Consider the following 25140-nt stretch of genomic DNA (forward strand, 5'->3'; position numbering starts at 1 on the left):
GCATATCTTTTTTTTAAAGTCGTATGTATGTTTCTTGAATCTAGATTGAAATCATATGGCAAGAGGGTTGGAAACACCAGGTACATATGTCAGGGGCTAGAGCACCAGCCTGCCCTGGCACGCTGTCAGGCCAACTGCTGGACTGCTCTTTGGCATAAATACAAGTCTTCCCTGCTGGCAGCTCATGTTCCAGGCTCCTGGCTGGGCCTTGCCATTTGCCCTGCTTCATTTTGGGCAGGTAGGCAGACAGGAAGGCACAACTGGGGATAGTTGAGCAATGAGGGCTGCTGTGACCACAGCTGGTGCCAGCAGCCTGTCACACAATCCACCTTTCCTCCTTCCTCCTCATTGAGCACTACAAATAAAGGTTGCAGGTACTTACCGTATATACATATTCTGGTACAGTTTGTTCATTCAGTTACTAAGTTGTTTTTTATTTTATTTTAAAATTTAATTATCCCTGTGCTAAAGGGAAGACAAGATACTTCTATCACCCATTTCCCCCCAGGACAAGAGTACACATTCTCATAGACACACTTTTAAGACACATCAAAGTATTCCTAAATGTGGGAAAAGAGTAAGTTCAGGATAAAGAGAAAATATTTACTATTAATAGCAATTAACTTATTCTAAAAAGACATTTCTCAGCAAGGCAACGGGGTCTTGAAGGTTGTGCTTAGGGAACAATGAACACACAAACACTCACACATATATATTCTCTACTCTCTTTCTACTTGCTGGGAATGTTTGTTCTAAGTGAACAGACCATTTTAAAATTCAGATGATAACTACAGAAACCCTAATGTGCTCAAAATAAACAGATTCTGGTCATTTGCTTCTTTAAGAGATGTTTCACCCTGACTTTTCTTCTCCTTCTAACCTAATCTGGATTCCCAACTGAGAGCCAGTGACCTGATCTGCATAAGAGTGAGTTCAGAATATCCCTGATCCAGTCTTGCTGGGACTGCAGAACCCCAAACTGTTCTCCTCCAGAGGTGCTCCTGTAACTAGCTCTAGCACCCCAGAAGCATCTTTACCTCTGTCAAACAGTAATCTACAAAGTTTAATTTTATTTACATCTTCAAAGTCAAAGAGGGTAAAATGCTATCTAGAGAAAGGAAAAGTGCTTGCTTTAAGTCTTAGTTTTCTGTTTTTGTTCCTATCTCAGTCCCAATTATCTTGGTTCTCTAGACAGGTTAAAGGCTCACATGGGACTGTGATCTTTCTACATTATCTCAAAGTTTTTATTCTTGTCCTCAAAACAGGTGCCCACTCTGCTCAGTTTTTATATTGAATGGTTAGCAAAGTAAAACATTCCAATTCCCAACCTAAGAAAGATCAAAGCTCTAAACTAGAAATTTATTGTCTTTCCCAAACTGACATTATTCAATGATCAGAATAAAATACATACATAAAATTCTGGCCAATCTGCATACCCCGTTCTTCCACACACATACAAAAAGCTAACTATTTTTAACCTGTGACATGCATTTGTCTTAGTTTTAATATAACCATATATTCAAGGTCTTTATCACTGAAGGTACATGAAGGTTGTGCATTTAATCTTTGGCATGGTTGTAGGAGATATGATTAAAATAGAGAATAGATAAAAATAAGCATGTAGCAGCATGGTGCCGAATCATCAGAACTCCACATCTTATCAACAAATAGAAGTCATTCTTCTTTATTTCTTGAGCAAAGAAGTTTCATATAAGATAAATAGCTTTCAGTCAGTATAGCCTAACATGCAATATGCATCTTTTTGATATGTATATTCTAATAGTACTTTTGACCGTAAGATTAAAAGAAGAAAAATCCCTGTGCTGTGTGTTTACAACCAACACGACTATAGTTGAATCTGCATTTTTTTTTCATTTTTCATCTCCTAGAATTGGGCTCAGTGTATGTATGTTTGTACATTACTTGCTGTTACTAAATGATCAATTTCTAGTGACCTTCAAGCACCATTTTTCTAAAGTTTTACAAGGGAAATAATTTGGAGGAGTTGTACTTTTTATAGCAAACATTGCATTTCACATCATGCTTTGGAGATATTGTGTTTTGTTTTCAGAGATCAGCATATGTGTTCCTAATATCTGGATTTAGAAGGTGGATTCTAGATACATGACCTTGAGAAAGACACCTGCTCTAGTTTTACTCTCTTCATATTACAAAGGAAGAATTTGTGTTAGATAAATCATTATATATTTTTGTTGTTAACAGAATATAGATGGGTGATAAGGGAGTTGGAATGAAAAGTTGGAAGTGGACATTGTAAGTGGCCCAAGCCTTTGGTGCTGGGCTGATCTTCCCTCTGTGGGTCCTTGCTGAAAACTGCTTCACAGCGAAAGCTGCTTATTGGGGCTCAAAGGCTCCTTCTATTCACAAATCCTGTTGCAGTGCAACCATACAGTTCCCACCTTTCAGGGAGTCAGGCTGTTATAAGGTTTCCATTCTCATTTAAATACTAGCTTCCACTTTTTGAGATAGAAAACTCAACTTAAGCTGCTGAGGAAATTGGAGAGTAGTAGTAATTTTAAGTTTTTAAATGTTCATTGTTTTCATATTTATCAATTTGCCTGTGTGGAAGGGAAAATGTGGGTTTTTATAGCATACAGCCTTTGATTGAAACCCCAGCTCTGCTGCTTATCTATTTGGCCTTTTGGAAGTTCATTTCTGAAATATTTTCTTATCTGCAAAATTGGCAAAATACCTAGATGGTTGACATTGCGGAAGAAAAGAAATTTTATACAAGTGTTAAAAAAAAATACTCTCCTCTCCTTTCTTCTACTTCAATGTCAAATTAGTATGAAGAGTATTGACAGTGATACTACACATTATCAATTACAAAAAATCTACAAAATCTATTTCTTAACCTAACATTGTTTACAGAGGAGACATATTTTAAAATGACAAGGTATGACAAAAAACTGCCTCATGTACATGAAAGATACCGCTACATCAATTTATGCTGATCAGTTCTGCTTGGGCTTGGACTGTTGAGTACGTTGGCTACTTAAGTTTGATCTTTGTCTGCCTCTATGACCCTATCCCTTCTCTTTGCATCTCCTAGCTTCCACAACTTCAAAGAATGCTCTTAAACACATAGGCCTAAGAGTGAAATCAATTCTGCAGGTTTCAAATTAGTCATACATATGAAAGCTTTTAAAAAGGATAAAGATCTATGCAAACTCAAGACAACAAGTAAAAAACCCCCAAAAACTAAAGATACGATTTCTTAAAAAATGAATTCTTTTCAGATAACAGGCCAGTATAGATAACTATGTGCTGTGCAAATATGCCCATTTGGGGAGATATAAGAGAGAGAATAAAGGGAAGCCACGAAGGACAGCCAGAAGGCCTGGGTCCTAAGTGCACCTTTCCTCCTTCCTCTGGGCTGTTCTTCGTAGTTCTTTGTAGTGCAGCAGAGCATCACAAACACTGGTCCTCGTTTCCAATTTACTAGGTATGTGAGCTTGGACAGGTTACTTACCTTCTCAATTTCTCATTATAAAATGGGGGTAGTATTATCTAGTTCACAGAATAATGAAGAGCATTGAAGAAGGCAATAAATATGAAGAACTTGGCTCAAAATTGTACTCAGAACATGTTTAAAAAGTAATTAATGCTTATTATTATTATTACTTTTGCAAGAGGAGATTGACTCAGTATTTCCCAAAGTGTGGTATGCGTACCCCCAGGGGTACGGGAAGAGTTTGGTGGGAGTATGCGTTGCACCGGAGTTTGGTGGGGATATGTACTGCACCGTGCTTAGCTGCGCCTAATTCTATGTTCTCATGAGTATGAGGGTTACTCAGCATTAATGAAAATTATAGAAGGGCTACACATATGTCAAAAGTTTGGGAAACACTGGATTAGATGATCTAAGTTATTTTTAATCTTTAAAATTAGATACTTCTTTCCTTTTTTTCTAACAAAATATCCCTTACAGAGCTTGGTATGTTCTGAATTCAGGGTTCTGGGTGCCTGACAAGATTTAGTAGAAGAGTGTTCAGACTAAGTAATTGTAAAAGCAAAAACTAACCTATCTCTACAAACCCAGTTGGTGTAGCCAGTATTCTGCCTCAAGTAAATCTATATATATCCCTCATCTTCAGTTTATACTCACAGACACCCAGTGCCATCTCAGATAATAACATTGAGTGCTGAATATTTTTGCAAGCTATTTTAACATCTCAAAAGAACAGTATAAGCACATATAAGATGCTACTATAGGGTAATAAAACAAATCTCCCTGTGTAGCATGAAGGTTTATTAGCTTGGAGCCAAGCTCTGCGCTGTTCTCCAGGAGCCACATATGACATTTCTCACTAATGGCTCATGCTGCCACTAAATGTCTGCCTCTACACTGAGTGGCCAGATTATTAGGATCTCTGAACACATAATAATCTGGCCACTTAGAGGCCCAGTGCATGAATTCGTGCATGGGTTTGGTTCAGCCTGCCTGGCCAGCGGGAGGGGACATGGGTTGTTGGCCAGCCTGCCTGCTGGTCAAACTCCTGGTTGAGGGAACAATTTGCATATTATCCTTTTTATTATATAGGATATATACTGAGTGGCCAGATTATTATACATTCAGAAATCATAATAATCTGGCCACTCAGTGTATCTGTTCCAGTCTTTGGGAATGCAGACATGCATTTGCATTTAAATTAATAACTCTGCAGAATCTAAACGAAGGACACAGAAAAGACCTTTCATTTTCTGAGTCCAAAAGGAAGAGAAAAAAAAGACCTCTTTCTAATTATATATTTGATAAGAGTTGTTGTTTACAAATGTATAAGAATATACTTATTTTAGGGGGAAAATGCTTTACATGGTTCTCAGCAAATTAAATTGGAACTTTGTTTTTAATGATTTTACTATTTACATTAAACTGTGGTTATCAGCCAGAGAGAAAAATAGGTGTGCAAACTTACTTTCTTCATCAAGGAGATTTTCAGCAGCTGATAGTAACCTCTTCCTGTCTTCAGGGTTTTTAATGTTTAATTCAATGAGATGATTCTCTTTTATATCCTTTAAATCTTCTAGGGTCTCATAACCATTGAGCAAAAGTGTTGATGAGTATTCCTGAAAAAAAAAATGTATAATATGAGCTAGTTGTATTCAAATACTTTTAGTTCTCTGTAGACTTATAGAAAGTATAGAAATGCTTATGGAAGCCAAAGGTGCCAATAAAACTTTTGCTTAACTTTATTTTACTTTTATTAGTTTTTACATATAAACTGTAGGGCATTGAAAAGAGTAAGAGATATAATTCTGACCTTCTGGAAGGACAAATAGAGAAGAAATAATTACCTTAAGCATACAATGCTAAATAATGGATCAATTAAATAGCTAGATCATTCATCCTACTTGCCGCTTTTTCACTTCTCAAATTGCTAAATTGATAAAACTAGAGTGCCTTAAGTTTATAAATAAAGTGCTTTTAATAGAGTATAATATAGTAATATTTTTGAATCTACATCTCTTATTTGCTTGATTGCAAAAACAGCTACTCTCATTAATTTCTTGGGGTAGGGTAAAAAATAAATTTGAAACAGATGCAATTTAAAAGTGTACTGAGGACCTAGCTGATTTGCTCAATGGATAGAGTGTCAGCCTGCCAACTGAAGGGTCCCAGGTTCTGTTCTAGTGGGGGGTTGTGGGGGAAGGAGGCCCAAATTTTAGGCTTGATCCCCAGTGGAGGGCTTGCAGGAAGCAGCTGATCAATGATTCTCTCTCATCATTGATGTTTCTGTCTCTCCCTTTCCCTTCCTCTCTGAAATCAATAAAAACATTTTTTAAAGTGGTCTTAGGATATTGGTTATAAATCAAAGGAATCCAAGGCTTTCTATTTAATTAAAAGTTTTATTAAGCTTTACAAAAGTACTGTGGTTGGAAAAACGTATTGTTTCCTTTTCTCAGCACATATATCTTGTCCATCATTTGCATTAATATATACTAATTAAAATTCCTGGGCTTTGCCCTAACTGGTTTGGCTCAGTGGATAGAGTGTCAGCCTGTGGACTGAAGGGTCCCAGGTTCGAATCTGGTCAAAGGCATGTACCTTGGTTTCGGGCACATCCCCAGTGGGGAGTATGCAGGGGGCAGCTGATCATTATTTCTAACTCTCTATCCCTCTCTGTTCCTCTGCAAAAAATCAATAAAATATATTAAACAAAAATAAAAATAATTTTACTGGGCTTTTGATTTCAAAGTCTGTATTTTATTTATGTAATCTTTATTCTATCCAATAGCATAAAAATTCAGTGAAGTTTAATGCTTTTCAACTTTCTCAAAAATTCCTCCCATATTATTTTATTATTATTTCAAAATCCTTACTTTAGTTATTAAAATTGAGTAAGAGGAAGTATAAAAGTTTTAAGTAATCAGGAAGAGCTTATTAGCAGCCCTTTAATGTTAAAAACAAACAAAAAAGAAAACCCCAGTAGTAATTCTTTTAAAAATATCGTAGAAGAAACATTGAATTAGGACAGAGAAAACTGAGTTCCCATTCTGATGTAACCATCTAACTGAGGGCTCATGACTAAGTTATTTCACTTCCTTAGACTTTGGTTTTCTCATAGGTCATTAAACACACACACACACACACACACACACACACACACAACACAAAAACAAATAGGGAAGCAGGATTCAAACTTGTACTTCTTCCAAGGAGTACCCAATTTGGGGGCACCAGTAGTAATGTAGGAAGACCTAGGCAGTGTGTCTACAAACAAGATTGTAACTAGATAATTCAGGACAAACAATTAAGGGAAGTTTAGCTATTGCCTTAATGAATTTCAAAAAATATAACATAGTACTACCAGATTAACTTTTAAAATGGATAGCAAAACAATTGAGTGAGGCTAGGTATGTATTTAACAAGGTAGATACTTTGCAAATATATGAGAAAATAATTTGATTATAAATATAGACAACAAGGTTTTGTGGGTTTTTTTTAACGCAATTATTATGCAGGTTTAATATCACTATTTCCTAACAAATTAGTTTTAAAACAGTTATATTTACTTATTTTCCTTTGACTTGCTTTTGATCTCTGCTCTATAGAAAATATAATTTTCATTTTTTTCTTTCAAGTTTCTGGTACCATTGTAATTAGCTAGTTAACATTAGGAAAGAAGCAAAAGGGAGGACAGACTTTATAGACCTGTTAATCACACTCCCAGGAAACCACTGGCCCACTTCCTTGCAGCTTACTGGGGGAAGGAATTGGACAAAGGAGACGTTGTGTGCATGCACAGTGAATTGGGGTGTCATAGGGAAAGTGGCAGTCAGTCAAGCCTGGGGAACCATGAATCGACTAGAGTAGGGCAGGGCCATCGCAAACCTGCAAAAATTTGGGAATACATAATCCCCTAATCAAAAGAAGTTCACATTCTCTCTGGGCCCTTATGTTCCTGCTTCCTTGCATTAACCTGTGTTTCCTACATAGCCATATGGCCATGTGGACCCCACATTTAAAGGGTACAGATGAACTATATCTGGTAATACAAACTAAGCTAGCCTGATGCTGGATTACACTGTGTCTCAATCTAGAATGGAAATTTGGGATACTGGCTTTGATTTTAGCCCTGCTTGGAAACTCAGGAGTTTAATTTATCAGAAATAAAGCTTTCTACAATACTACATCCTCCCCTGCAAGTCTCAAAGAATTGTTTTTCTTGGGATATGATAGAAAACCAATTCCCACTAGCAACCTGTAGAGATGTGGAGATCTTTATATTGATAACATCTGGATTTTTATTTTCACTGTTCATACTTTCTTTATGATTCTCATTTACATGTTTCCTCTGGGTCATTTATTCTCCTACATATTTTTTTTCCACTACTCTTTCTCAAGATTAATCTCTATAGTCATTGATGAGTAGCAATAGAGTTTAGTCCAAAGGATATTATATTAAGAACCATTCTTGCATAATAAAAGTGATAAAGGAGAAATAAGAACTGTTCTTGAAAAACAAATTTTCCTTTGCTGTAAGTCATGTATTTTTAAACAATTCTATGCAACACTGATCTAATCTCTTTAATTTTTCTGTCTATATGCCACAAGAATCCAATAGACCACATGTTTGCTAACCTGAAGGTGAATCCTCTCTAAGAATTCCTGCAGGTTCTTGGATTTTTCTCTTCCACTCCTCCGGTGTGTTTTTATTTTCCTGGGGGCTGATTCCTCTTCTGAGATGACATCCACATAAATAAATTTAAAGTTTCCCACTTTATTGTTTAACATTCCTGTCCACATCCCCATTGGTGTTTTGCAGATTATGTCTATGATGTCTCCTTTCTAAGGACAAAGAAATATGCAAATCAAATTTCAGAGAACTCTGGTGCTATTGTAGAAAGAATGGAATCATAGAAAAAAACTTAAACAAAATATGGGAAACAATAAAAATACTAGAGGAATCCAGAGCAGCAAAATCTCAGACGTATGCTGAAGCAATTTCTTCACCGATACCAGCTCCTAGAACAAAAGAAACTAAAGAGAAAGTAAACAAATGGGACTACATCAAAACAAAAAAGCTTTTGCATAGCAAAAAAAATCACCAACAAAACAACAAGAAAGCCCACAGTATGAGAGAACATATTTGCCAATATTATCTCCGATAAGGGTTTAATCTCCAACATTTACAGGTCAAACAACCCAATCAAAAAATGAGCAATGGACCTATTGATAAATAGATACTTTTTGAAAGAAGACATAGGGCCGGGACCAGTTTGGCTCAGTGGATAGAGCATCGGCCTGCAGACTGAAAGGTCCTAGGTTAGATTCCGGGCAGGGGCATGTACCTTGGTTGAGGGCACATCCCCAGTGGGGGGGTGTGCAGGAGGCAGCTGATCAATGATTCTCTCTCATCAATGTTTCTAACTTTCATCCCTCTTTCTTCCTGTCTGTTAAAAATCAATAAAATATATATTAAAAAAAGGAAGAAGACATAGAAAGGCTAAGAAACATATGAAAACATGCTCAAAGTCACTAATCATCCAGAGATGCAAATCAAAATAACAATGAGGTGGCATTTCACACCTGTCAGAATGTCTATCATCAACAAATCAACAAACAAGTGCTGGCAAGGATGCAGAGAAAAAGGAACCCTCATGCACTGCTGGTGGGAATGCAGACTGGTGCAGCCACTGTGGAGAACAGTATGGAATTTTCTCAAAAAACTAAAAGTGGAACTCCCATTTGACCTAGTGATCCCACTTCTAGGAATATATACCAAGAAAACAGAAACACCAATCAGAAGGATATATGCACCTCTATGTTTATAGCAACACAATTTACCATAGCTAATATTTGGAAACAGCCTAAGTGCCCATCAGCAGATGTACCTATGGTACATCTACATAATGGAATACTACACTGCTATAAAAAAGAAGAAATTCATATCATTTGCAAGAGCATGGATGGACCTAGAGAACATTATGATAAGCAAAAGATAAATATCACATGATTATACTCATTTGTGAAATATAATGAACAAAATAAACTAATGAAAAAAAAAAAAAACAGATTCAGAGACAGAGAAGCATTGATCAGACAGTCACACCTCAGAGGAAAGGTAGGAAAAAGTGGGGTAAGGGGAAGAGATCAACCAAAGGACTTGTATCCATGCATATAAGCCTAATCAATGGACACAGACAACAGGGGGTGAGGGCATGAGTGGGGGTAGGGTGAGGGAACAATGGGGCAATAAGACACATATGTATGTCCTTAATCAATAAAGAAAAAAATTATAAAAAAGAAAATAGAATAACTAGGGCATTATGCTAAGATGGTTCCAAGATAACAAATAAATATGAGGAAATTTATTTTAAACATTTGAGGAATCCCAGCTGGTGTGGCTCAGTGGTTGAGCATCAACCTATGAACCAGCAGGTCATAGTCAGATTCACAGTCAGGGCACATGCTCAGGTTTTGGGCTCGATTCCCAGTGTGGGGCATTCAGGAGGCAGCTGATCAATGATTCTCTCTCATATTTGATGTTTATATCTCTTTTCCTTCCTCTCTAAAATTAATAAAAATATATCTTTAAAAAAGTTTAAGGAAACTATTAACTATATGAAGTAAACAATGTGTTGAAGAAAATATCCTACATGCATTTGATGACATGTTTTTGTGTTTGGTATTATATCAATTTGTCAAATTTTATTTGTAGAGCATAATATAATTTGCAAAACAATTTTGCACAAATGAAGCAATTTTATGCCCACAACACACCTCTTATGTATATATACAAGGTGTCATTGTTTCTATAAATATTACAGAAAAATAAACACAAACAACAAACATTAAATAACTTCCCAAGACCTTATAGGAAATTAATGGCAGAACCAGAACTCAAGACTAAGTTGTCCGAACTAAAAAGTGATGGTCTTTTCACTCATCCTGTCAAAGCACTATATATGTAGCAAAGCTTAAGCTGCCATTCTTGAGGGGCTCCCATATTAGGGAAAGGGAAAAAGAAATCTGTGATTCAGTTTGTGCCTCTAGTTCACCTAAAATACTCATCCACAGTACAAAATAAGCACACCTAAATTACTGCATTCATCTGACATAATGAGAGTGTTCAGAACTTTGTACAAATAAAATACATAATAAAGATATGTATGTACTGAGGATAAATTGTTACTTACTTATTCTAGAGATGATAATTCTTAGAGTAAGCTCCCCAACAAAGTTTGGATTGAAGTATCAATGAAGCACATTGGGATAGACAAAGAAATTGGTCTTTTTCTTTATTTGCATATGATACTATCTGGTTATATGCTGCCAGTTATTGGCAAGAGCAGAAAACCCCACAGGAGTAATTATTTGTAAAGAAAATGGGTACCTATGCAAATACAGTGCCTGCATTTTAGAGAAGAGTTACTCCCTTGAGACCTAACTTTCTTCCCCAGAGAAGACATTATCCTTTCTGATAGTTTGGACATATTAGGGGTCTACCCCTAAATAAACAAAGCATTAGGACAATGGTAAGATATGTACACATATAATACTTTAATAAAACAAATGAGAGAAAAAACAAACACACACAAAAAAACCCAAAGCATTAACGTGGCTACTAAGAATATTTTTTCTGGCTGCTCTGTGAATGTATCTTCTAACATCTAAAACACAGATTTTATTTGTGAAGTAGAATTCAATATGATTAAAAGACCTGAGCTTTCTGATTTGTAACAGTCTGCCTGTCTGACACTATTAGCTTTCATCTAGCTCTTTCTTGCCTTTCACTATAAGGGCATCAAATCGTAGGCTCGATGAGATCAGCTAATCAGTCCCAGAAAAATCCCCAGAAGCTCTGAAGGGAATTTCTAAGCATGGTAGCCCTCTGCCATATACTTCCTAGTATATTTAAAACTTGTAAAAATTGTGCATTCCAGGAAAGGTCACCAAGCAAAGACTCAATGTCATTTTGGATAAGACCCTTTTTGGAAACATCAGTATTCGATTTTCAGTGGTAACTGGGATTCTTATTGTGTCTTACAAGTCCTCAGCAAGCATCACCTTGGGCAGTACCAGAGGTAGCGCACTGTCACAACACTGTGGGAAAGGTGAACAGCTATCCTGAATCAAAATGTGTTCAGTTTACTCCCTTCTGCTACCCACTTTTCCTCAAGACAGGAACTAAGAAATGACTAAGAGGTCAATTGCAGTGAATAATGTTTTCTTCATTTCCAACTGAGCTTGCTCAGAGTTGATACCACAGAATGGACAAAGAGAAGAGTTGTTTGCTTTGAACATTAAATGATAATATCAATACTTCATAACTTATAAATATTGGTTAACATCGGCTTGGTGTTGACAGCATAAAAATTCATAAATTCTGTCCTTTTAGCTATATAGCACTTTGGTTTACTAAAAGGAATAATTTGACATCCACAAAATATTTTAGCACTAAACCTTCTTCTATTTGTGCTGTTGTAACCAGCTCCTCCCCTTAAGTATAAGCAGGATAATGAAAATGATGGATTTCTCCCCTGTGATTATGTTGTATTACATGACAGAAGAGACTATGCAGATGTAATTAATGTCCCAGACTAGTTAATTTTGTAATTATCTGGGCGTTTCTGACTTAATTGGGTAGAAGCTCTTAAAAATAGAGATATTTGAAGCCTGAATGTTTCTCTTGCAGAACTTGTAATAGAGAGGGCTGTGGCCGGCCGCCTCCAGGAGCTGAGGATGATCCAGGTGCTTTCCAGGATGAGAACACGAGACTCACTCCTACAGCCACAAGTAACTGAACTCTGCCCACGGCCAATGAGCTTGGAAGTTGACTCGAGCTTAGGCAAGATCACATTTCCAGGTGGCTCCTGATTTCAGCCCAGTGAGACCTTCAGTAGATGAACCATGCCCAAATGATGACCTATTGAACTATGAGATAATAATACATCTGTGTTGTTTGAGGCCCCAAGGTTTGTGGTAATCTGTTACACAGTAACAGAAAATGCATACAGAGAATAAGAGTAAGAAGAGGGAATTCAGGGTGGAATATCATTGGTAGGAAGCTTTTTGGTTACTCAGAGTAACCAATTTAAGCACTGAGTGAAGTCAAGTCTGGTTCCCAAGGCCCTTGCTCTGCTGGAATTTTGCCTAATATCTTCACCTTTTCTCCTTCTCCTTCGCATTATTATTTTCACTTCAGGAATAATCAGGCAGAGCTGGGCACCTGCTTTCAGGAAAATGTACACAATCCCTTCTCTGGTAGGCTTTGATTATGGATTTTCTTCATAACAGCAGTTTATGCTAATAGCTTCAACAGACTGACTCCTACTCTGCCTGCTGTGTAAGGTTTAAATTCTTGCCACAGCAAGCTGGTCCCCAGTTCTACTGTTGGGAAGAACAGACTCACATCTCCTCCCCCCAGTTCTCGCTGCTTGCCCTTGAGAAACAGATCATACAACCAGCACTGGACACACCACACAGAATGCAGATGTGCATGCACACACCTTGATTTTGAGGGAGTCCGTGTCATAGGGGCTTGGCGTGAAGTCGGTGTGCACTCTGGCACGGCCACAGAATGGTCCAGAGTAGGGGCTCTCATCTTCGAGTCGAAAGCTGTCCCGGTTACTTGTGCCATCTGAACAGCTTGTTATTCCACCTAAAGAAGGAAAAGCAGAGGTGAACAGTTCTCATGGGAGGTTTATAACAATCTGAACCATCACCTGGAACAACTAAGCATGGACAATGCTGAAACATCGGATGCCATCCTCCTGCAGAAGTTCCAAGGACCCATCCTGTTTCTGCCTCCCAGGCATTCTCCATCAGCAACCTCTGTCCTCTGAGCCACTTTGGACCTTTCTCCAGCCATGCCGACCACTTTTTCCTCAACCAGTAACCCAAATACCACCAGACTTTGGTCTCCAATCTGATCCAGTAGTACAGTGTTTTGAGTATGGGTACTTGTTAAAGAAGCAGACAGTGTAAACTTAACTCGCTGTATAAGCCAAACAATGAAGTTTGTACATATGGCTTTCAAAAATGTTCTAAACTGGACTTTTAAAGCTGCTCTAAATCCTTGCTCTTTGGTCTTCTTCCTTTATGACTTTGAATCTCAGGGGATTAAGAGGAAAGTGATTCCGTTTTGCTGTTTGTCTGCGGGAAGGATTGTTTTTCCAGTGGAAGTTGCTCTTGGTGTACCCCTCTCAGTTGTTGCTTCACTTTCTCCTTCAGTGGGCCTTCGGGTGCTCCGTTTAATGACCAACAGCCTCAGTTTCTTGACCATGAATAATCATGATTGTGGAAACAAGGCTAAGATCCTTAGGGATGCTCCATATTGTATGTGAGCTGGAGTATAAGAAGGGTCGTTTCTTCCAATTACAGAAACAAGTTGTATGTAGCAGCTAAATGAGCCATCATCTCCTCACACCTCCCTTCTATGACCACTCTGGGCCCTGGTTTTTCATGGTACATTCTAGTTAATAAAATTCTTCCCACTCTCAGCATCACACTTCAGAATTTTAAAATTGCCAGCAGAAATGAATACTAAAGATATCTGAATTTCACACATGCAAAAATATAGCCTTCAAATGTTTCTGCAGTTGCTTTTTTAACAAGATAACTATTCTACAGCCAATAGGAAAATAGGAATAAAATTCAGGATATTTGAAACATCTGGTCTTTGCTATCTAAATTCAAATAACAGAAGCAGCTGATTTAAAAGGAAATGAAAAATTAACTGAAAAAAACATTTAAAAGCCAATATAAGATTAGAGGGAAATAAAACAGTATAAAATGCCCTGAAATAGCAGCAGTTTCCAAATATTGTAGCGGATATGTGTCTGAACCCTGAGCGATTGATCGTCTTCTTAAAAACATAGCAATGTTTTAAGAAAATCCTTTTGATCATCTGCTGATTCTTTTTGTCACCTAATTGGTGATATTCCTGCTTTTTAATATTTACATATTACTTTACTCTTTACCCGCTAATGCAAGATGGAAACTTAAATGTCAGAATTGATGTAAATGCCCTGCTTTATCCAGAATTTTTTAAGGAAAATAATGGAAAGGAAGGAAAAAATGAGAGAAGGTAGGAGAAGAGAGGAGGGGGGAGGAGGAAGAGACATGAGAGAGATGAGAGAAAGAGAGAGAGAGAGAGCGCGAGAGAGAGAGCGAGAGCGCACAAGGGGGCGGGGAGGAAAGAAGGAAAGAAGAGATAGAGAACATGATTTTATTTATTTGAAAACTGTAAGTCTTTTTAAAAATACTGACTCAATATAACACTAGTTCTCCCCGGCATACGTTTTTATTTTAGGGATGCAGATTTAATTAGTCAACATGATCTTCTGAGGCATATCCCCAAGGATACTTCTAACAACAACATTACACGTTTCAAAATATTGCATAATTCTATCTATTAATAATAGATTAAGTACCATTTTAAACAACAGCAACACTTTAAATTCAACACATTTTACATTTTTCACTATTTATCTTATCAGGTAGCTGGAACCTTGTTGCTAATTTTAAATTGCATGTGAGAAACCAGTCCCAGAGAAGCAAGTTAGTTAACGTAACCCAGACCTGAACTTAACCCAGAACTTGTTTCTGATTCTATAGCCTTACTCGATGAGCTCTGCCCACTGTAGAGACTGTCCATGGAATCACTGGCTTTGAGGGAGAGCTTCTCTGTTTGGGTCCCAATAATGGGGTCACTGTTCCGACACGGGAGGGCATCCTCTCCATCGTCTTCATCCTCCAGAAAAACATAACAGAGGTTAGGTTAGATCATTGTTTTCCCTGGAGATACTCACTGTGCACATTGATTTAACAAACAAGATATGGTTTAACAATATAGCACTTAGGAAAACATCAACATAAAATATGAGTGTCATTAATCCTAATTTCAATTCCTAGCAAAGAAATGTTATAGATAGAACATTCCACATAATGGAATTCAACTAAAATTATAATAGTGCAATTTGTAAATTAGGATGAATATTGTATCAAGATTATTTAACCAGAAATTTTAGGTTATTGATATCTATGCTCTTCTGTTAAAGTACTTTTCTTTCTTTATGTAAGTGCTCTTTCTCACCTATTTACCACTATTACTAATCCTTTGAGATCTAACATTAAAAGTTTAAACTCTCCACAGTTATTTCATGTCAGTTATTTGCACCCCATGAGATCACTAGATATGAATAAAACATGTACACTTTGCAATTTTAAAGCAAAGCTTTACAAATCTCAGACCATGCTTGACACCTAGTCAAGTGAAAAGCAAATCTTGCATGAATTTAGAAAGACAGACAATTTCAAAATAAATTACATATGCTTGAAAACATCTAAAATGTTTTCCATATTTAGGTAGTTTGGACAAAACCTATAAATTTTTAATATTCATCAAAATGTAATTTAATAATCCTACTTTTTGATCATTTCTAAACATTAATAAAACTTCAGAATATGCATTTGATTTACACTAAATTTGATTCTCTGTTTTTATCTATTAATTTATTCTTCTGTTTAGACCACATGTGTCAAACACAAGGCCTGGCGGGACGGATTTGGCCCTCGGGCCTTGTGTTTGTTTAGACATTCAACCCACATTTGTAGAACAGTTTCTAAGTACCTGGCACTGTTTTGGGAATTAGGGATACAGTGGTGAAAAGGTAACAGAGTCATTGCTCTAATGAGGTACATTTAGTGTCAGAGGGTAAGCATGTGTTTGTGTGTGTGTGTGTGTGTGTGTGTGTGTACACTGTTTGGGGAGCCATGTGTAAACATAATAAGCAAGAAAATATCAGAGAATAAGTGCTATAAAAGGACATAAAACTGGTGATGCTAGGAGATTAGCTACTGGATTAGGGTTGGGGGAAGTTCAGTTAATTTAGGAGAAGCCTCCAGAGGTCTCCTTCATAAGGTAATATATGCTCTGAATTGTTGACCTGAATGATGGCAAGCTATAACTTATGTGAATATTTGGAGACAGTTTTTCAAGTAAAAGGAACAGTGAGATCTAAATAAATATACTCCTTGTGCACTGGGCCTCTAGTTTGTCAATAAAAAGAAATGAAGTACTGTTTATTACAACATAAAAGGCACATATTTCTCTCATACTACATGTGTGATCTTTTTGAACCTCAGTTTTCTGTATTAAAATGGGAGTAATAACACTTTCTTCCACAGAACTTCTGAGTACAATTATTGAGGATAAATAGATGTTGAAGTCCTTCATAAAGCACAAGTATCTCCATTTCTAGAAGTACATGCTAATTATTTTTTAAAAAGTTTAATAGAAAAAGACAAGGGATTAACAGGGTACTCTTACCTGTTCCTCAGAAAGGGCTTTGATGTACTTTTTACCCACTTTTTTCTTCATTGTCCAGGAAATGGCTCTCATTCTTTTGCCTAAACTTCCTCCATGATTTGAATTTCTATTTTTTTCTCCACTTTCATTTATAGGCTCCCCCTCATACACCTAGTTAAAATTATTTGCAAAAGACAAAGTAATAAAGCACTAAAAAGCATTTTTTTTTCTGAGCATCGCTATATAATACAACATAATACAACAGTATAATTAATACATTTGATAATGTCATATATATTACATTATACAAAGTGTATATGAAATAGAATATATTCACTACCTCACCTTTAGCTACTTCTCATGCTTCCCTTGTTCACTATAGCAGTGTTTCTCAAAATGGGGTCCCAAGACCAGCAACTACAATATCACTTGGGGACAATTTGTATTTTAACAAATTCTTCTTTTTTTTTTTTTTTTTTTTTTTTTTTTTTTTAATTAATTTATTTATTTATTTTTACATATTTTAATGATTTTTTTTTGCCCCCTCCCTCCCTCCCCCATATCCCCTCCCTCCCCATAGTTTTATGTCCATTGGTTGTACTTATATGCATGTATACAAGTCCTTCGGTTGATCTGTTATCTCCCCCAGATCCTCCTCCCCTCCCCGCTGTAATTTGACAATCTGCTTGTTGCTTTACTGTCTCTATATCTATCTTTTGGTTCATCAGTTTATAATGCTCTTTATTATCCACAAATGAGTGAGGTCATGTGGTGTTTCTCTTTCATTGATTGGCTTATTTCACTCAGCATGATGTTCTCCAATTCCATCCAGGTTGCTGCAAATGATGAGAATTCCTTCTTCTTTATGGCAGCATAGTATTCCATTGTGTAGATGTACCATAGTTTTTGGATCCAATCATCTGCTGACGGGCACCTAGGCTGTTTCCAAATTCTGGCTATTGTAGATTGTGCTGCTATGAACATAGGGGTGCATATATCCTTTCTGATTGGTGTTTCTAGTTTCTTGGGATATATTCCTAGGAGTGGGATTACTGGATCAAATGGGAGTTCCATTTTCAGTTTTTTGAGGAAACTCCACACTGTTCTCCACAGTGGTTGCACCAGTCTGCATTCCCACCAGCAGTGCACGAGGGTTCCTTTTTCTCCGCAACCTCGCCAACACTTGTCGTTTGTCGATTTGTTGATGTTGGCCATTCTGACAGGTGTGAGATGGTACCGCATTGTTGTTTTGATTTGCATCTCTCGTATAATTAGTGACTTTGAGCATGTTTTCATGTGCCTTTTGGCCTTCCTTCTGTCTTCTTTTGAAAATATTCTATTTAGGTCCCTTGCCCATTTCTTAATTGGATCATTCATCTTCCTTTTATTTAGTTGTATCAGCTGTCTGTAGATGTTAGAGATTAAACCTTTATCAGTGGTGTTATTTGCAAATATGTTCTCCCACACCGTGGGCTTTCTTGTTGTTTTGTTGATGGTTTCTTTTGCTGTAAAAAAGCTTTTTATTTTGATGTAGTCCCATTTGTTTATTTTCTCTTTAGCTTCCATTGCCCTAGGGGCAGTATCAGTGAAGAAGTTCTTTTGGCATACGTCTGAGATTTTGGTGCCTGAGGATGCTTCTAGTATTTTTATGGTTTCCCGTCTGATGTTTAAGTCCTGTATCCATTTTGAGTTTATTTTTGTGTATGGTGTAAGTTGGTGATCTAGTTTCATTCTTTTGCATGTGTCTACCCAATTTTCCCAACACCATTTATTGAAGAAACTGTCTTGACTCCATTGTATATTCTTTCCTCCTTTGTCAAATATTAATTGAGCATATTGATTTGGGTTGATATCTGGGTTCTCGATTCTATTCCATTGATCTATATGTCTGTTCTTGTGCCAGTACCAGGCTGTTTTGAGAACAGTGGCTTTGTAATACAGTTTGAAGTCTTCAAGTGATTCTGATACATGCTAAAGTCGGAAAGAACTATAATCAGGTGTCACCATACTAGTCTCCTTGCTGCTTCTCTTTATGGTCATATCAAGGTTTGCATTTGCTTTTTCCACTGGCTTCCCTGGTGTCCAAACCTGTATTCCTTCCTTCACCCAGGTTTCTAATCCATGCCGTGTAAAAGAAGGGAAGTTTCTGATTGATCACCTTATTTAAAAGAGCTTGCTCCTGTCCATGCTCACTGCATGCTTATCCTGATTTATTCTTCTTCTAAAGACTTGATAGTGCCTTATAACATTTGTTTGTTTGCTTGATTATTGCCTGAATCTCCCACTATGATGTATGTTTCCATGAGACTAGAGGCTTTATGTGTTTTATTTATTCTGAGTGTTTAAAATACTTTCAGTAACGTAACTGACCCCCAATATACTTTGAATAAGCCAAACTCCTCATGTTGAACTTTGCAGTGATTTTTTTTTTAATCTTAAAGGATGTATTTGGGTTACATGTCCTTAACATCTCAAGTTTGTAAGAAAGGATCTCTGAAGATCATCTAGTCTAGTGATGCCCACCATTTCCAATAGGTGGACAGCTAGTCATTCCTTAAATATAAAAGACCATGAGAAGCATCTCTTTAGTGAACTTGAATATTTTAATATGAAGGTTTAACTATGTAGTTAATATAATTGTTAATCATACTATGTTTTGCTCCACATCTTACCCCAAATTGCCTATGATAAACATGAATAGACAGCCAATTTAAGCTCAGAGCTGTAAAGACAAAGATACTTTGCTTACTTCAAAAAATCCAGAATAAAATATAACTTAGAAATAGTTTAAAATTTTAGAATTAGATGTTTTTTCTCTTAATTTTATCTTCATGTAAAATTACAAATTAAAATAAATAAGAAAGTATATTAATTTATTTATGTTAACTTACCATTGCCTAAACTTCAAAACTACCACTAAGGATTTTTAATGTCAGATTCTTCTACTATTCTGCTCAGAAGCGTTGAAGAAACTACCTAAATATTTTAAAAATTTTAACGTATTTCTATGCTGTTTTCTTTTATAGATTGATCACAATTTTATTTAAACACTTATTTATTTTCTTGTTTTAATTTATCTCCCCCTAGAATCCAGACTTCATGAAGTAAGGATTTTCATATGTTATTGTAACAATATTCTGAATGCCTAACAGAAATCCTGCTATAGAAAAAATATTTGTTAAATGAATGAATGAATACTAGGTTACTGAAAAATGTACAAACTACTCTATCAGGTTCACTAAACTTTCACAAATACTAGGTCACTGTAACTAACTAGTGAACTTGTGTGAGCCTGAGGAACATTTTAGGTTAACTATACAATCATAAGTTTAATTGTATCTATGTATGATTATGGAAAGTTATAGGTTTATACAATACTAGAGTCCTGGTGCATGAAATTCATGCATGAGGGTGTGGGTCCCTCAGCCTATCCTGCACCCTGTCCAATCTGGGACTCCTAGAGGGTTGCCCAACTGCCCTCACACAATCTAGGACTGCTGGCTCCCAACTGCTCACCTGCCTGCCTTCCTGATTGACCCTAACTGCTTCTGCCTGCCAGCCTGGTCACCCCCTAACCACTCTGCTGCCAGCCTGATTGATTTCTAACTGCTCTTCTGCAAAACTGATTGCCCCTAACTGGCCTCCCCTGCTGGCCTGGTCACCCCCAACTGCCCTCCCCTGCCAACCTGGTCACCCTTAACTGCCCTCCCCTACCAGCCTCATCACCCTTAACTGCTCTCCCTTGCTGGTATGGTGCCCCCCGCCCCCCCACTGCCCTTCCCTGCAGGTCCAGTTGTCCCCAACTTCTCTCCCTTGTAGGCCTGTTCACCCCCAACTTTCCTCTCCTGCATGTTTGGTATCCCCTCCCCCAAATACCCTCCCCTGCAAGCTTGATCACCATCAAGTGCCCTCTATTGCAGGCCTGGTCCCTCCCAGCTGCCCTCCCCTGCTAGCTATCTTGTATCCACATGGGGGCAGTCATCTTTGACCACATGGGGGTAGCCATCTTGTGTGTTGGAGTGACAGTCAATTTGTATATTGCTCTTTTATTTGGTAGATTATTTGATAGGATGTCAACTAAAACTAGGGCTTCTTACTATTTCCATATATATATATGGAAATCCTATATAATAAAAGGCCAATATACAAAATTACTGGAAAGCAGGAGCTGTCTCCTCGTGGTCAGTGATCTCCCACAGGGGAGTGCCACTCAGCCAGAGGCCAGATTCATAGCTGGAGAGTGCAGCAGCACTGGTGGGAGCTTCTCCTGCCTCTGTGGCAGTGCTAAGTATGTGGGAACAGTTCTAAGCCCTTAGTCAGACATCCCCCAAGGGCTCCCAGACTGTGAAAGGGTGCAGGCTGGGCAGAGGGTACTCCCTCATTCAAATTTCCATGTGCACAATTTTCATGTACCAGGCCTCTGGTCTATATATATAAAAGGCCAGTGACCAGAATGCCAGAATGACTGGTTGCTATGATGTCCACTGCGGTCTGTGAACCAACCAGATCAGGGGATGGGGCCAGCTGGCCAACCTCCCATGGCCTCTCCCTTATCTGCTGACCCCTATTGGCCCCTCCACCCCATGAAGGGGCAGGGCTGGCTGTCCCACTGAACACAGCCCTTCCCCATGACCAGCCCCGCCCCTAACCAGCCCCCACACATCCGAATCGGGGGTGGGGCCCGCTGGCCTATCACCTGTGGCTTCTTTTCCCAATTGGCTCAGCCCTGATCGAGCTCTGATCGGGACAGGCTGACTGGCCAACCTCCTGCCATTTCCATCTCCTGACAGGCCTGGCCTTGATCTGCTGATTGGGGTCAGGCCAACCTGTGAATGAATTCATGCACTGGACCTCTAATATATATACAATGTAATAAAAATATATTACATTGTATTATTTACAATTATGTAAGTGTTGATAGAAAATATAGCTGTATACAAGTTTATCTATAAGCATATATATATATAATTATATAGATGTATAAAAGGGGATATGTATAATATATATGTATAAAAGAATATATGTTATACACACGCATGTATAGAACTAATACAGATTAATGAAGTAATAAAAGATGTCACTTTATTTTTATTTTTTGTCTAGAATATCCATCATTGTAATTAACATAGTTTAAAATAGTATAGATAGATGCATATAAGAACCTGAAAAGTATTTTGAGAAATTATATTCAATAAAAGAATCTAATTCTATATAAAAAAACAAAGAATAAGGATACACTAGTTTAAATGAATAATTAAGTAGTGAATAAAATCTTAAACCTATTGCTTTATAACAAATGTATCACTTGCAGTAACATAGAAAATTTTTCTTAAGCCATTTGAAGTGTTCATGATTTGCAAATGTGTATGGAATGGTCACCTCTGAGACATTTCAGTGCAGATGGCAGAAGTGTGAGATTGTAATTGAGTAGCCATATGTTTTCCTTAACAAATTTACTATTAAGCTATTTAATCATCTCCTAAATTAGAGGAATTAGAACTTAAATAAAATTTAAAATACATATTGTTTTATGGTGGAATTGCTCAGAAAATTTGGGGCTATCTGAGTTACATTGTTATGATTCTCTCCTTAGACTCAGGTTCTGCCTTCCCAATGGTCTCTCGGGCTTTGTAGGTAATTCTTTACTTCCAGCATGGTACTAGGCACTAAACAATTGTTTATTTATTTATCACCAAAAACATGGAAGGCTATAATTTTTAAACATATTTGTGTTTTACTATACAAAAGTGATGTTGGCTTTATAATTTTTGTGTGTTTGCATAATATGCATAAAAACATAATAAGTACCTCGGTGGATTCATCTGGTTTTGATATGGAATTATTCCGAAAACGATCAAAGCTTCCAAAGCTGCTGCTGCGCTAGAATATAGAAAATGAAGGGAAAGGACAGGAAGTTTAGGATTTGTGACTTTCATTGATAAAAGTGCAAAATATATTATGGTTCAATAAGCATCACTTATGCAACTGAAATCTGTATAATGTTATTAACCAATAAATTCAATAAAAAGGAAAGAACTGTCTCTGGAATAAGGACACTGGATGTATGACTATTATTATAATTCTAGTTGCACATTTGATCAATTATCTTCATAGGTTTAACGTTATAGTGGTACATACCTTGAAGAAAATCTGTTTATTTTTTATTTTATAATGTGAATTTTGCTCATAAGAATGGCATGTATTACTAACCCATCAAACAACTAATAAACAATAAAACAAAGAAAACATCTGAATAGTTACAACATTATGCTTCATAAAGAGCATATTAGTCAAAAAGCAAAACGAAAATAAGCATAAATACATTTTCCACTTCTAATTCCTGCTAATTTTAAATTCTCTATTTGATGTCAGAAAGAGAAGGCATACACATAGAACTATACATAAATTGAAAACAGCACTTAGTTATGCATAGCCTAAGGTTTGAAATAAACCTGAATTTTCCCACATTCAACATAGAATTACAATGAGACCTTAAGTCAATTTCATTCACTGGCTGTGAGAAAAAAAAAACCAAAAACTTAGTATGTTAATAAAAGACTTGTTCTCTTGCTACTTTTTGTCCTGAGAAGATAAAATGTTTATTCTTATGTAACTCATTCTAGGCAGGTAATTATAAATAGTTTCTGATATTCTCCTAAACACATTTACAAATATCTTTGGTCATTGAGTAAAAAAATTAAAAAAATAAATAAAAAATAAAAAAATTATATCTTCTCACTCTCTGTTTAATTTTATATATTGTTTAAGAAGGTAGATATTTAATACTATGTCCTTAGATACCCACAAATCCTAAGAACATGTTCTGTCTAAAGAACTCCATCTCATTTCAAGCTTATATTTTCAAAATAAGCTGGTGGTACCAAAACATAATCTGGTGATCAGAAATGTTAATAATGGGAGCCAGTAACCTAGAAAACTGTCCTTTCAGATGCCACAGCCCACTTTAGTTCAAGTGAGCATCAAAGACTTTTAGTCCTTACAAGAACTCTTATACTCATCTCTCCCCAATAGTTATCTTTAAAACACTTTGTTTCCATTTTAAATGAGCTGAAATAAAAAGATCCTGACATGTGGCAAGGGGTTAGCTTGATAGATAACATGATACATACCGTGAGAAAAATGGCTGTGTGAGACATACCTTCTGCTGACTTGCCACCCCTGCTGAACAAGCCCTTTCACTGATGACAGGAGGAGAAGAAAAAGGCTAAAACTGAGAACCACACCAGAAAATAGTGTTCTAATGCAGAGTTTACCAACCTAGAGTGACTTCCCAAAGCAGTAATCACTCCAGCTTGCCTAGTAGGTGTTTCCACCAAGTCATCATTGTCCAGAGATCAGAAAAAGGAATTGATGTAATGTTGTACAGCTTATAAAGTATCTCAACACAGGGAAATCTTTTACTCTCTTATATGCTTGAAACATTCATATGCATTATTGGAGCCTATGCTTAGGGCACATTAGCCTACTACATCCAGCCTGCATCCTGCCTATTAAATATTAATGAGGGTTACAGCATGGTTTCCACCATGTATAATGGGATTATATGGCCCAAGAGGGTACAGAATAGGCTCACTTCAGCATTTCTCTACACTATCTTCTGCCATTAAGTAATCAATAGTCACCACCTTTTAAGATTAATTCCCCCTCATTATATCAATAAAGGGAAGCAGGTTTAGGAGTAGTGGTTTAAGAAAGCTTCAGGACTATTACTTTGGATGTGTCAGTCATCTTATTATAATTCACTCAACAGTTTTAAGTGAGAGGAGTATAATAGCAATCCATGCTAAGATATCCTTAAGAAGCAAATCTATGTATTTAAAATGACATTTAAAAAATTTTATTATTCAATAAATCTAAAAGTTAGTGACTTTCTGAGATGGTTTCCTGATGTATAGGTTATAGTTTATAATGAAAAAGGGCTAATATCTACATTGAGGTATGGACAACGCACAAATTTATCATTTCTATTCCTGTTAAGTTTCAGTCATGTGGAAGCAAGTTGGCTTCACAGATAATAGTCCTTTGTAAATGAGAATGTACTGGAATATTGATAATTTTGCATGGCATAATTGTAATGAATCAGATTTAGCAAATATTATCCTGTGACAGAAGCTCCCATCAAGACAGATCTATCTATCTATCTATCTATCTATCTATCTATCTATCTATCTATATATATATATAAAAGCCTAAGCAATCATTAAGACAAAATGACTAGAATGATTGGAACAACCAGAATGACCCATCAATACGATGCTCACTAACCGCCAGGGGGCAGACGCTCAATGCAAGAGCTTCCCCCAGCCCACAATCACCACAATTGGTCTCTCTCCGCGGC

The 25140-nt window shown here is 36.8% G+C and overlaps 1 protein-coding gene across 3 annotated transcripts in view; it reads right to left on the reverse strand.

Moving 5' to 3' along the window:
- Positions 1-25140, reverse strand: part of SAMSN1 (SAM domain, SH3 domain and nuclear localization signals 1) — a 57572-nt gene that overhangs the window by 7122 nt on the left and 25310 nt on the right. The window contains exons 2-8 of one of the 3 annotated variants that reach the window (XM_036444367.2): positions 22590-22661; positions 16803-16952; positions 15095-15224; positions 12979-13130; positions 8108-8314; positions 4941-5091; positions 1039-1690 (exon numbers count right to left, since the gene is read on the reverse strand). In XM_036444367.2, the coding sequence (XP_036300260.1) occupies positions 1560-1690; positions 4941-5091; positions 8108-8314; positions 12979-13130; positions 15095-15224; positions 16803-16952; positions 22590-22661 (993 nt within the window). In that variant the 3' untranslated portion in view covers positions 1039-1559. Of the gene's footprint in view, positions 1-1038; positions 1691-4940; positions 5092-8107; positions 8315-12978; positions 13131-15094; positions 15225-16802; positions 16953-22589; positions 22662-25140 lie in introns of those variants that run through there. The other 2 variants (XM_036444364.2, XM_036444365.2) reach the window with 2 other exon arrangements.

The sequence above is a fragment of the Pipistrellus kuhlii genome, unplaced genomic scaffold, assembly GCF_014108245.1.
Source record: "Pipistrellus kuhlii isolate mPipKuh1 unplaced genomic scaffold, mPipKuh1.p scaffold_m20_p_2, whole genome shotgun sequence".
NCBI classification, from domain to species: domain Eukaryota; kingdom Metazoa; phylum Chordata; class Mammalia; order Chiroptera; family Vespertilionidae; genus Pipistrellus; species Pipistrellus kuhlii.